Genomic DNA, 13,795 nt, shown 5'->3' on the forward strand with positions numbered 1-13,795 from the left:
ATCTTTCAGGGACCATTTTTTTAAGCTAACAGACTCTCCTAAGGGACAAACAACACACGCGGCATCATCGGAGGACCTAGTTTCATGTGACAGCAGAAATAAGGTACGGTTGATAAGAACCTGATGGTAACATGCTTGGTAAACTCCTTGCTCTCTCACCGCAGTTTTTAAAAAGGCCACAGAGATCATTAGCCGGGTTCTCAAGAGTGTTTCTCCTCTTAATGGTGAACAAATCTCGTCAATCTGTCACTAGAATTGTAAAAAAACCCCCTTGAAACATCGTGTACCTTCAGTTTTAGAGCCTTTTGAAATTAGAAGTGTTTCAGAGTATGGTCCAACATCTCGTCTACATTACGTTTCCTTTATATCAGTTTTGCGTGTAATTATCACCTATACGCTGACAGTTCTGTGTTGCTCAGATCCTTGTGGAGTGCGCTGGGCAAGAAATGGGGAAGAAGAAATAGGGTAATGGGTGAGAAATGGAGTAGTGACTTGGGTGACACTAAATATAACTTTCTGTTGTGTGCTTTGGAGGGTTTCATCGTCTCAGTTTCAGTTAATTAAATGAGTGAAGAGGAGGAAGTGCAATGCAGCGAAGAGAAAAGCAATTACAGCTTGAAGAGAGAGAGAGAGAGAGAGAGAGAGAGAGAGAGAGAGAGAGAGAGAGAGAGAGAGTTAAATTAGCTTGTGGTGGCCGTGAAGCTTACCTAAAACATCTTTAAAGGATAACTGACTTAACCTGACTTGACCTAACCTGCCTAATCTAACCTAAGCTAACAACCTAACCTAACTTAAGCTAATCATCCTCAACACACCTTTAAATTGTTATTAACGTACCCAGACTTAACTTAATCGTCCCCAAGAGATCATTAAAAATTAATTTCCTTTCAGGGGTGTCATTAGTCTTATTTATTTATTTATTTACCTACTTATTATGTTCTCTTATTTATTTATTTGTTTATTTTTGCAAGAGGGAAAATAATAAAAATTGAAGAAACCAGACATGCATAATGCAGTTTCACACACACACACACACACACACACACACACACACACACACACGTGAAGTAGCCAGAAACACACACTTCCACAAATTACATGTATGTGACTTACATGCAAAGCAGTGACATCATTTGTGAATAAACTCAAATCACACCAACAATCAGTCTCAGTTCCGTTTCTCTCTCTCTCTCTCTCTCTCTCTCTCTCTCTCTCTCTCTCTCTCTCTCTCTCTCTCTCTCTCTCTCTCTCTCTCTCTCTCTCTCTCTCTCTCTCTCTCTCTCTCTCTCATTTAGTGCAGAATTCCAATAAAGGATAAGTATTCTCCCTTCTCCATTTTCTATACGCCCAAATTTCCTTTCTGGTCACACATGAAAGAGCGGTTTCATAAAAAGAAGGTTGTAATTTATATTCTGTAGACCACCTTCTAAATGTATTGGTAAGTCAGTTTTCTTTCATAGCTTGGAAAGATTTTTTAGGGTTAAAGGTAGACTCATATATTTTGACCTGAATTATAAAATTCTTCTTTCGTCGTTTTCTTAGAGTGAGAGGTTGGCGTCATGTACGAGTCTCCTCCAGTTATTTCTGTCCCATGCATCTTCTATGACTCCCATCCTAGGAACGTACAAGAAAACATTGCACTTATACGTTCCTTGATGTAGAATCCTTGCTCCCATCCTTGGCAGTTCTAACGCAACTCCATCTCACTCGCTGTCTTCCCCTCATCTTTTTCTCTCAACAGGCTCTTTTAATCGGTTTACACGAACTGCGTATTAGCTATTGCTCGCAAATACAGGAGCTTATCTATCTTAACTTTAGTGGTGAGTCGCTGCGTGAATTTGATGTACTTGTTAGTGGGTGCATCGCACTGATGGACTAAGGCATTCTGGTGCACTAGACCTTTACAACAATTTGTGGTTTTTGGAGCACATTCTTCTGCGTCCTCGAAGTGGTTCCAAAGTTTGACAGGGAAATGGGAATCTCTTCGACGTCCACCATCCTCTTTTAGAGATTTTGGTGAAACTTTTGCTGTTGCCTTGGACATATCAAAAGCTTTTGATAGAGTCTGGCACAAAGCTTTGATTTCCAAACTACCCTCCTACGGTTTCTATCCTTCTCTCTGTAACTTTATCTCAAGTTTCCTTTCTGACTGTTCTATTGCTGCTGTGGTAGACGGTCACTGTTCTTCTAAATCTATTAACAGTGGTGTTCCTCAGGGTTCTGTCCTGTCACCCACTCTCTTCTTATTATTCATTAATGATCTTCTAAACCAAACTTATTGTCCTATCCACTCCTACGCTGATGATACCACCCAGCACTTTTCCACGTCTTTTCATAGACGTCCAACCCTTCAGGAGGTAAACATATCACGCAGGGAAGCCACAGAATGCTTGACTTCTGATCTTTCTAAAATCTCTGATTGGGGCAGAGCAAACTTGGTATTGTTCAATGCCTCAAAAACTCAATTCCTCCATTTATCAACTCGACACAACCTTCCAGACAACTATCCCCTCTTCTTCAATGACACTCAACTGTCCCCCTCTTCTACACTGAACATCCTCGGTCTGTCCTTTACTTATAATCTGAACTGGAAACTTCACATCTCATCTCTACCTAAAACAGCTTCTATGAAGTTAGGTGTTCTGAGACGTCTCCGCCAGTTTTTCTCACCCCCCCAGCTGTTAACTCTGTACAAGGGCCTTATCCGTCCATGTATGGAGTATGCTTCACATGTCTGGGGGGGTTCCACTCATACTGCTCTTCTAGACAGGGAGGAATCAAAAGCTTTCCGTCTCATCAACTCCTCTCCTCTAACTGACTGTCTTCAGCCTCTCTCTCACCGCCGCAATGCTGCATATCTAGCTGTCTTCTACCACTATTTTCATGCTAACTGCTCTTCTGATCTTGCTAAATGCATGCCTCCCGTCCTCCCGCGGCCTCGCTGCACAAGATTTTCTTCTTTCTCTCATCCCTATTATGTCCACCTCTCTAACGCAAGAGTTAACCAGTATTCTCAATCATTCATCCTTTTTTCTGGTAAACTCTGGAACTCCCTGCCTGCTTCTGTATTTCCACTTTCCTATGACTTGAATTCCTTCAAGAGGGAGGTTTCAAGACACTTATTCATCAATTTTTGACCACTGCTTTGACCCTTTTATGGGACTGGCATTTCAGTGGGCATTTTTTTTTTCTTAGATTTTTGTTGCCCTTGGCCAGTGTCCTTCCTACATAAAAAAAAAAAAAAAAGGAAAACAGACAGAACGTTTAGCCGGCATGTACGAGTATGTATGTGTGTGTGTATGTGCGCGCGGGTTGGAACGACACTGAACGTTAGGGAGTACTGGGTCAAACAAAATATATACTTACGATTTCTAAACGTCTTCTAAATAATAATGAATGAATATAAAGAATGTACGTAAACATATAGTGAAATATTATATATTTTTCGTTTTGTACTGAGAATAACGACGCCTTGCCTAAAAATTAAACAGTAAGGTATAAATTATTTCCACATTGAAAGAATAAGTAAAAATTTGTACATATTAATTATTATGCATTTTCTTATACATTATTTCTCGAAGAACTTTCATATTTATTGCAATACTAATCTTAGTACATGTGATTTTATCCACCACAACTTAACAAAAAGACAACATCTATAGAGACAGTTTTACATATAATAAATAACAAAAAATTTTTCATATATTATTCCGTACAAGATATTAGTTTCCCGTTGACAAGACCACATATTATAGATTATTTTAGCCCCGCGGCTTCGCTCGGGACAGATCTATGTAATCAAAATGGCGGCGGAGGTGACGGTTCCCCCAACAACGCTGTATAGTAATGGCCATAACTTGATGGTAAGTCCCCACACACCCACACCAGCATGTTACATTTGTGGTCAGTGAGTCAGGGCACTAGTAGAGCTACAGGAGGCACAAGTGGGACTTTTAAATATGACGATACGGCGGGAACAGAGGCCACACCTAAACATTGGTGCCTGGTGTGTGTGTGTGTGTGTGTGTGTGTAGCTCGTGTTGCTGTGAATTTAGTACACACAGGACCGTATCTTATCCTTCATGTCGTATTTGAAATATTTAAAAATTAATCGAGAAATCATTAAAGGAAGTCGATTTTAGCTAGTAATCTCTTGACCACACGCACATACACACACATACGCACATACACACACACACCTTGCAAACACCACACATCCAGTCTCATCCTTCATTTGTTTATTACAAGCCAGATGCATAAAAACTCAACCAGTAACAAATTAAACACGCCCATTTTATTCAGTAATCTGGTAATCACAGCCATGACAGTCTCCTCTGCCTTAATTACTAGTTAGTTAATCTATTATAAACTAACCCTTGGACTGCTAGTGACATGTTTCATACTAGTTAGTTAATCGGATCACCTGAAGATCCGCCACCCCAGCCGCACTCGGGGTGGCAGATCTTCAGGTGAGACAGTCTGGGGTGGCGGATCTTCAGGTGATCCCATACTTTTAATGAAGTAAACTTTTTTCTGCATTTTTTATATCCACTCAGTTTTTTAATGCGTTCATGTTGTTAGGTTAGGCTAACCTAACCTAACCTAACCAAGTGAGAGAGTCTGGGTGGCGGATCTTCAGGTGAGACAATCTGGGGTGGCGGATCTTCAGGTGATCCCTGTGGGGTGGCGGATCTTCAGGTGATCCAGTTAATCTATTATAAACTAACCCTTGGACTGCTAGTGACATGTTTCATTTTACTAATCGTTGACAATTTCACTGATGACAAATAAACCACAAGTACTTTTAAGTTTCTCATGATATATTCAAAGGGACATTTTTTCGCTTTGAGTGTAGTGTAGGCTTTCTTATTCTTGATGTTAAGTTATGCAAGGCTGTTACGTCAAGCTAAGGGGAAATTAATGTGAAGTAATCCCAACCTGACCTAACCTGACCTCCCCTTTAGAAAGAAATGCTGATGTTATTTCAGTTTTATCTGTATAACTAATCCCAGCCTGACCTAATCAAGCCTTATGTTATTTTCAGTACTACCTGCAAATTACCTTACCCTGCTAACTCCAAGACACGGACTGTTTACTTCTAGGAAAAGATATGTTGCTTTTGAAAGGCACGCAAGGAATCATCAGTAAAATTAATGAACATATATAAATCTAACCAAATCCTCAAATAGAAATGCTAATGTTATTTCAATGTTGTCTTAGCTCAGCCTACACGGACTGTTTGCTTCTGGCCAAAAATATGATGCTTTTGAAAGGCACGCAAGGAATCATCAGTAATATCAGTGAACAGCCCTAAACCTAACCAAGCCGGGGGGAGACGCCAGTTTTATTTCAGTATTACCAATTCATTTCTGGGCAAAAAATATGATGCCTTTTCCACTCGCAATCTACACAGTGAACTCAGCAATGAAACAAATGAACTGAGTTAAGCTAAACCTAACCAAGTCTTGAGATGGAAATGCTAATCTTACTTTAGAAGTTTAGTATATTCACTACACCAAAAGATTAAACTGGAAAATATAACAAGTGTTGGTATATGAATGGTGGTGGTGGTGGTGGTGGTGGTGGTATGGCTAACACTTGTGGGAATGTGTCACCTGCACTGTCATCATTACCATTAAGGACTTCACAGCAGGTTTCAAGACACTTATTCATCAATTTTTGACCACTGCTTTGACACTTTTATGGGACTGGCATTTCAGTGGGCATTTTTTGTTTATTGGATTTTTGTTGCTCTTGGCCAGTGTCCCTCCCACATAAAAAAAAAAAAAAAGATGTAGATAATGTTTAAGGCCGGTGAGGTGTGGGTGTGTCTTGAGGCCACTTGTCTTAGTGATGATATTCTAGGTTGTCTTTTTAAGTGTTTCATTCACTGCTGCTGTATTTATTAGGTTCTGATTAATATCTCTGAGCAGAATATGTTAGCCTAGGTTAGACTAAGTTGGGCATGTTTGGGTAAGTTTAGGTCAAGTTAGTTTATATTGAAGAATGTAACTTGTATTGACTGGATGAAGAACTACACTTTTCATTACAAAACATTCAGAAATTGAGGAGAAATAAGGGAGGTGGGTGTGACAAGCTTGAACCCAGGCAAGACAGGCAAGCCTTTGCTGCCTGGATCCAAAGGTACCTCGGGCCAGTACCCTGTTGCCTTGGGGGATAATATTAGAGCAACATTACTGTTTTCACCTGAGGGCTAGAATAGAGTAGGTTTAGATTCATTCTGCTCATCAATTTCTCTGCTGATTGCTTAATTGTGTAGATCATTATTTAAAAAAAACTTTATATTTTGCTGAGAAATAAGCAGTCAGTGTCCGGAAATGTGTAGGCTAATGTATTTCCATAGTCCCGATTCACGTTTGCGTGCCCTGCAGTGTGGCATAACTCTCTCACTCCTAGATTGATTTCTGGTGTTTTGCTAATTCAGTGAGGGACAAGTGCTGGTTTGCAGGTGGGGAACATATCACAGTAGAGGATAATAGCAAAATAACAAGTGTTTTCATCTGACTGTTGGATTAGGTTAAGTATAGATTAATGCAGTTCTTTAATTTCACAGCTGATCCCTTCATTGTGCAGATAACAAATTTAAAAGGCATCATGTTTTACTCTGAAATAGTCGTAAAAGTAACAAGCTGGTGGGTTTTTTTGTTCCTTTAAAGAGACCACACATAAAGGCTGCCAGTAAATATTATTATACAAGTGATGGCTGCAGAAATCAGTAGTTTATTTATTTGTTTCAGAATGGGGAGAGTGAGACGGAGGAGCCAGTGGAGAAGAAGATGCGACTAAACGATGGTAAGGCTGCAGGGGCGTGTGGTGTGGCACTGTGCCGCTGAGGCCTATCATTAGTGCCGGGGTGTGGATGTATGTGTGTCACTCCTCATGCGCTCTCCTTCACACTTCTTGGGGTTAGCGGCAAGGGAAGGCCCCCACTGTCTGCCTGTGTGTGTCTGTGTGAGAGAGAGAGAGAGAGCGAGCATGTGTGTCTAGGGAAGGTGTTGTCAGGCAGGTTGATATGTTTTGCTGCATATAAGATGCTGTATCATAAAGACTTGGTTTTGAAGGAGTGTTGTGTGTGTTTTTAATGTTTTTGACCCAGCCAGTCATTTGATATCCACTACTCCTAAGTAAAAGTCACATCATCTCCATTCAGTCTTTTCCATTGTTGACGGGATAAGAACTACTAAGACCATTTAACTGACAATGTAACTTTTAACCTCCTACATAAAAAGTTGATCATATTCACCCTTGTGTTCTGTTTACTCTTGCTGCGTGTGTGTCAGTCCACCACTGGTCAGTCCACCTCTAACAAGCCAATAGTAGTAAAGTGATGCATCCAGATCCTGGTGTAGCGTGTTGAATTTTGAAGTGGAATATCTTGTCTGATTCATCTTATTTTTCATAGTTTATTAGTAGTAGTTTAGTAATTTAACCCCATGAGTACTAATATTATTTGAATAACTCCAGATGGTTTTACTGAGGGAAAATATACCTAAAATCAATAAAAGTATTCTGTTGTCTTGGTGCCAGTAATATGATTTGTGTTCTAAATTTGCACCAGACCCTTATTAAATTTGAGAAGCCATGGCAGTCATAGGATTAAAATGCTGTCACTCAGCAAGTAAAGAGATTAATTTCTGAATTAGAACCCTTGAAATGAGTCCATTCAAATTTCTGCCTTGATTCATCTGGTGGGTCTTTCAAGCATTGTGCAAGTCAAGAAGTGCATCTTATAAGCTGCAAAACACTGTACTTTACCTGTATATACAAAGGCCAAGTAAGGCAAGATATAATTTATTTTTTATTTCATTGCCTCAAGTGTTTGTTTTTTTTATTTATTTATTTTTTATTATTATTATTATTATTACTGTTCTAACATGCATCTTATTCTGTTTTAATAATGAAAGTCTGCATTGTGTGTCATTTTGTTGATGTGTTGATAGATGAAGTGTCTATAGATGCACATTATTCACTCCCTGTGTTAAAGGAGACAATGGAAATCACTGAACTCTCAAAGCTATTTGGAGATGTTAACCAAAAAATACTGTACATTGTAATCAAGGGTGGATACCTCAGTAGTTAGTGGTCTGTTCATCAGAAGCTTGCATCTCGACTCTTGTGGAGTTTTCTACTAGTTTCTAGAGCTTGTATCTTGAGCCCCGTGGAGTTTTGTGTTACTTTTTCATGTATTAGACCTTCAAGGGCAAAAAAAAAAATCTCTAAGAAAGCCCACACATAATGTCATTCCCAAAAAAGAAGCAGAGATATAAGAATCGAGACTATTACAAGATTTCATTCGGTACAACAAAAATTAATTACATAAATTCCAATAATCCAGAAAATTATCCAGCGTTTAATTAGCTTTATCATTTTAAACTTACGTCCTGCTTTCCTGCATTGTGACAGTAAGTTTCTGAGTTGCAGTGATTGTGTTGTGGTGCAGACTGTTGGTGAACATGTATCCACCCTTGAATGTGTGTGGCTGGGTGAGACTTGCTGTGTTCCTTCCACTACAGTTGCTTTGATATAGGCCTGTCATTATCTTTGAGCTTAGCCACCCATGGGTTAAGTGCCATGTATCCAAATATCTGAAAGTTTAAACTGTTTTGAGTGCCACAATTATGCCACAAATAGAAAATTCTTTTTCCTGGGGTTGGGTAAGGCCTGGTGGTGCCAGCACTGGCCGTCACCACCATGCTCGGCTGCATGACTTTCTGGGTTTGCTTATGTTATGCTTCCTTGTTGTTTTCATTGTGACAGGCACAGGTTTCCCTTGGGAAACATCTGTGTGAAGATCTTTAAGTGGCATCTTTGCCACTCTGTCATTTGTCTGAAATTAGAAACCTTTTTTAAGTTTTAAGTTTATAAAAGCTCTAACATTTTGGATATTGAAGGCTCAGCTATAAATAACCTTAGGGATTACATGAATATCACCCATATTTCTGAAGAAAAATGTGTATTGGACACACATGATTTTCATTTGCAGAAAATTCACATCTGTAAAGCTCTTCATTAGTTTATTTTGTTAGATCTAATCTAACCTAACATAACACAGCACAGTCTGACCTGATTTTACCATTCATAAAAGTACACTAGTTGATGGCTGATTTCATGTGATCAAAGCTTGTCATGCTACAATTTACTTGGTACCAGTTTTTTCCTGGTGTGCATGTTGATTTTGGAATGAGTGAGTGTAGGGATAGGTTGGGTGTGTGAGAACAGAATTGGACAGGAGCTTCACCACGTTGACAAAGGTCATGTGCATGTGAACGTCAGGTCCCGTTGTAATGTATTATTTGATGAGGTGCGAGAGTACTGTGTTCTGCCAAGGCTCAAGATAACCACCGCCTCACCCAGGACCACTGCTGCTAAGGACCAAGACAACAGTGGGATGGAAAATTATTACACTGGAAAAGATAGTAAGCCAGAGACATTGAAATCATTCTTAGAAAAAGTGTCATTGAAACCTTAAACTCAAACTTGCTTATTGATTGTAACAACACAGAAAGAATGCATGGAATGTGCAGTGCATGCACACAGATGTGAGTTTGCAGTTAATAACATTGTACCAAGTGTTTTATTGTCATGATCCAATTGTGCAAAGACCTGGTGTGGACAGAACCAAGCAAGCTTAAAGGCTGATGTCATTCTGTAAACAGGCAGTGGATGATTAGCTAGTCACGACACAATATGTTGTAAGGCTATTTAGCTGGCACTGCTGCTGACGGATTGATTGTGATATCATCATATCAGCTGTGGGAGGTCATGCCGTTTTGTGGCCACTCGTAAAAAAGAGTTCATTGTATCTCTGATCTCTTACAGTAGGTTCATTAATCTAATCTGAATTAACCTGCTGTTGTGACCCACTGATTCCCTTGAGGTCTGCCAGTGTTAGTGCAAAGTTTCAAACTAGCAAACCCCTTTGTTGTTTTCTTGTGTTGAAAGATCACAGTTGGCACAGTCAGCAGGTGGGCCGGATTTTGCAAGCACAGTCAACCATTCAGCAGGAGTGCTGCTGTCTTGCCATGACTGGCTGAATAATCATCTTGTAAATAATGCATTGTGCTCAGTAGTGTTACTGACTGATGCCAGTGTGGCTTGCAATAAGTGAAGAAACACACATGTATGCATCACAAGACTATGCTAGATTTGAGTCTAACAAAAACCCAGGTGTTTATTGTAGTACCTTGTATAAGTAACCCTTACCCATTGTACTAAAGTTTCCCAAACAGAGGAGTGTTAGCAGTCATTAGCTCTTACTCTGTACCATAGCCAAGCCAAGCATCCCTTCTGAACTGTCCTAGTGACAGCTGGACATGACACAGCTACACCGTGTTCACCCCTCTCCCTTTAGTGCTAAAGCTTCCCTTGATGTTGATCCAGGACATTTTCTTTGCCCAGTAACCTTCCCCTTAGTGTCTGGGAGTGTCACCTCACAGGCCTGGAGCTCCCCAGTGGCTTGTGTGGTGGCCTCATTGCCTGCAGGGTGTTGTGTCACTTGGGTCCTCACACCTCAAGGCCTGGTGGAGGCTTGTGTCTCAGGGAGTGTACAGTTAAGCAGATGCAAATGTTCCTCTGTGATATCTGTTTCTGTATCACTTTGCATTTTCTGTTGAGAGTTGAGGCATTACTTGTTTGTACTTACCTGCTCAGGCTGTGTGCACACCTGTGGGCTGGCTTGTGCTGCACACCACCACCACTCAGGGCATGTGCTGCAGAACTATTTTTGGATGTCATGTCTCATTCTTTTGTTTTTTCTCTTAATTCTTACATGCTTTGCAATTGCAATGTTTTGATTATGAAGAGATCCAAATTGCATGTACTTATCATATTGAATCTTGTACAAGTAGCAAGGGTGTCAGTTCATTGTTCAGTAGACTTACACAGGCTGAGAGGGGCCAGTTTGGTAACTGGTCTCTTGGCTATTTATTGTTTGCAGAATAATTACACAGCACAGGAGGTCTGTGTTGTGGATGTGGCCAGAGGCAAGATGAAAGTGTGGCACAGGTGCACACACAGCCTGGGCAGTGTGGCGTGTGGTGGGCAGTGGTGTGGTGTGGTGAGGCAGACAGTGTGAGAGGTGCCAGGGCAGGCCGGGTGACCGCTGGGAGGGGGGGGCGGGGCTGGCGGGTATTGTCAGTAGCGCCGTCACCAGCAGGGTGCCCACACTAATGATGTGTCTTCTTCTCTCTTCTTGTCATTTTTACAGGTTGGACCGACTCAAAGATCGTTCGATTCTTTTGGCCGAACGATGGCGATGATCCATTGCTGCGCCCCGATCCTACAGACTCCTTAGGGCAGACATTCTGTTTACATGTCATTGTGTGAACCATTGTCATGCTGAGAGAGCAGTGTAGTCCTTCATTATAATGTGCACAGTAGTGACCACTGTAACCTTGTTCAAGAGTCAACTTAGCTAAGGAGTGTTGAGCCATAGACATAAGAGGAGTGATGATGATGATGAGGATGAGGATGATGCTGTTGCTTCCCTCACAAAGCAAAGTGAAGCCTTTTTGCACTGATCATCTTTTGCTTTGTGATGGTAATCTTGTGTTTTGTTTGTTTTGTTATCTTTGCAGGTATGCGTGAGTATGGGTTCGTCTTTCTCTGGTGTCGCTGTGCTGCCAGTCTCATAAACAATAGGATCAGTACACTTTCACACGGAAATCTTGAGAGCAATTGCAAGTGGCCGAAACAAAAGAAAAATTAGAAAAATTAGAAAAATTAACATTTAGAGATATGAGCATGGAATTGCCTTTACAACAACATGCAAAAAAAAAAAAAGAAAATAATAATACTGAGGAATGCATAGAGTTGCCTTCCCTTTTCTCTCCGGGTTAAGCATTTTTCCTGTCGTTCTTACTCACTCACCACCTACTCACCCACCGGAGGGACAGACCATGTGCCCGCGTGGGGTTTGAGGGTTTTTATATTCTACTCTTTGCAGGGTTGAGCAGCCCCTGGCCACCCACCCCACTGTGTGTGCCTTGTGAAGATAGACAGAGGCAGCTAGAGTCCGGAGCTCCAGCCACCAGCACCTTCTCTAGGGCTGTGTGGCTGGCTCATAACCCCCTTCATCTGTCATGCACACACACACACACACACACACACACACACACACACACACACACACACACACACACACACACACACACACACACACACACACACACACCGTTGGCCAGACCAGACATGCGGCTGTGTTCCAGAGAGTCGTATCTTTGAGCCGTGCCTTCTGTTTGGTGCCACATGAAGCCAGACAGTAATTTGGCCTTTTTGTGGCCTAGCAGAATTATTATAAATTGCCTTGTGCCTTGTTTTTTTATGAAAGTAAGAACTGAATGTTGTGGCAACTGTTACATTTTTATTGTTTGTTTTATATGTGGTATATGTAAAATGCCTTTAAAATTTAGTGTTGCCTTAAAGTAAATTATAACATAGTAACTTTTATCATTGATAATGTAAATCAGTATTTTTGTTTCAATTAAATTTCTCTCTCAAAAAACTGTAGTCTGCTTTGGAAGTGGTCATGTATACAAACACACACACACACACACACACACACACACACACACACACACACACACACACACACATATCTTAAAGATGTTCAACAGAAATCTTTTTAACTTGATCTTAGAATACATGCAGTAATAACACACACACACACACACACACACACACACACACACACACACACACACACACACACACACACACACACACACACACACACACACACACACACACACACACACACACACACACACACACACACACACACACACACACACAATCTTTCTGCCTTCCAATGTGTTCTCTGTCCTTGACTCATGCACCCACTCACCACCACCACCATCGCCACTATTCCCTATTTTCCAAACCAACCGCCCTGCAGGAGTGACATGTTATTTTTGTGAATATGTGATATGCCTGTTCTTTTTTTCTCTGTCGTTCCATGGTGTAAGGTGGGCAGAAAGGCCTCAGCAGCAGGGGAGGTTCAGCGGATGGCGAGCGTCAGTTATCTGGGGCTGCTATTTGCGCATTGTAGCTTCCCCAGAGCAGTGGTAATGGTTCTCACTATGGTGCACCTGTAGGCCAGCTAACATGATCTGTCTTTTGGCAAGGGACATGGCAAGTTATGCCTCTTTTTATTATCATTATTGTTCATGAACAGTTTTTGTGTGTGTGTGTCAGTCACTTGTCAGCACACGTCAGATCTTTTTCTTTTTTTTTCACCAGCAGCCACTTTTGTGTGTTAACTGCCAGCATATGCCTAATTGGTAGTGGAGGCTTTGATTGCTCTATGTTGCCTATCATTGCTTTAAGGGGTGAGGGTCATGTCAGGCTGGGGTCACACAGAGGCAGTAGGAGGAACCCACAGTAATGATGGAACCCTAAAAACAATGCCGAAAGACATCTCAGTTTGCTGGAATATTGGATTAGGTGTGGCGTTTGCTTCATCCTCCAGTAGTACATTTATAATCATGTTCCTCTTATTTTCTTTTTATATTATATATTTTTTTATACCATTCTGTGTCTTGTATCAATTTCCAGTCTCTCTCTCTGTCTCCACTCTGTCCATCTAATCCACCTAACACTTCCCGTGCGAGGACACAACTCCAGCGTGGCTCCCCTGCACACTGGGCTGGAGCAGGCATGGGTGCCACACCTTGGGGCGGCACTGGCGGCAGGCTGTGACAGGGCTAGGAACTGTAGGACACAGGGTCATGTAGGGACAGCTAGCCACATTTTTCTTATTGTATTTTATCATGAA

At 41.2% G+C, this 13,795-nt stretch overlaps 1 protein-coding gene across 9 annotated transcripts in view; it reads left to right on the forward strand.

The window, feature by feature from the left end:
- The first annotated feature begins 3,777 nt into the window (after nucleotides 1–3,777).
- LOC135113350 (poly(U)-binding-splicing factor PUF60-like) overlaps nucleotides 3,778–13,795 on the forward strand; it is a 30,052-nt gene continuing 20,034 nt past the window's right edge. For 3 of the 9 annotated variants that reach the window (XM_064028595.1, XM_064028597.1, XM_064028596.1), the window contains exons 1-2: nucleotides 3,778–3,863; nucleotides 6,759–6,813. In XM_064028595.1, coding sequence (XP_063884665.1) covers nucleotides 3,804–3,863; nucleotides 6,759–6,813 — 115 coding nt within the window. In that variant the 5' untranslated portion in view covers nucleotides 3,778–3,803. Of the gene's footprint in view, nucleotides 3,864–6,758; nucleotides 6,814–11,227; nucleotides 13,153–13,795 lie in introns of all 9 variants that reach the window. The other 6 variants (XM_064028599.1, XM_064028602.1, XM_064028598.1 and 3 more) reach the window with 4 other exon arrangements.

Source organism: Scylla paramamosain, chromosome 25, assembly GCF_035594125.1.
Source record: "Scylla paramamosain isolate STU-SP2022 chromosome 25, ASM3559412v1, whole genome shotgun sequence".
Classification (NCBI taxonomy): domain Eukaryota; kingdom Metazoa; phylum Arthropoda; class Malacostraca; order Decapoda; family Portunidae; genus Scylla; species Scylla paramamosain.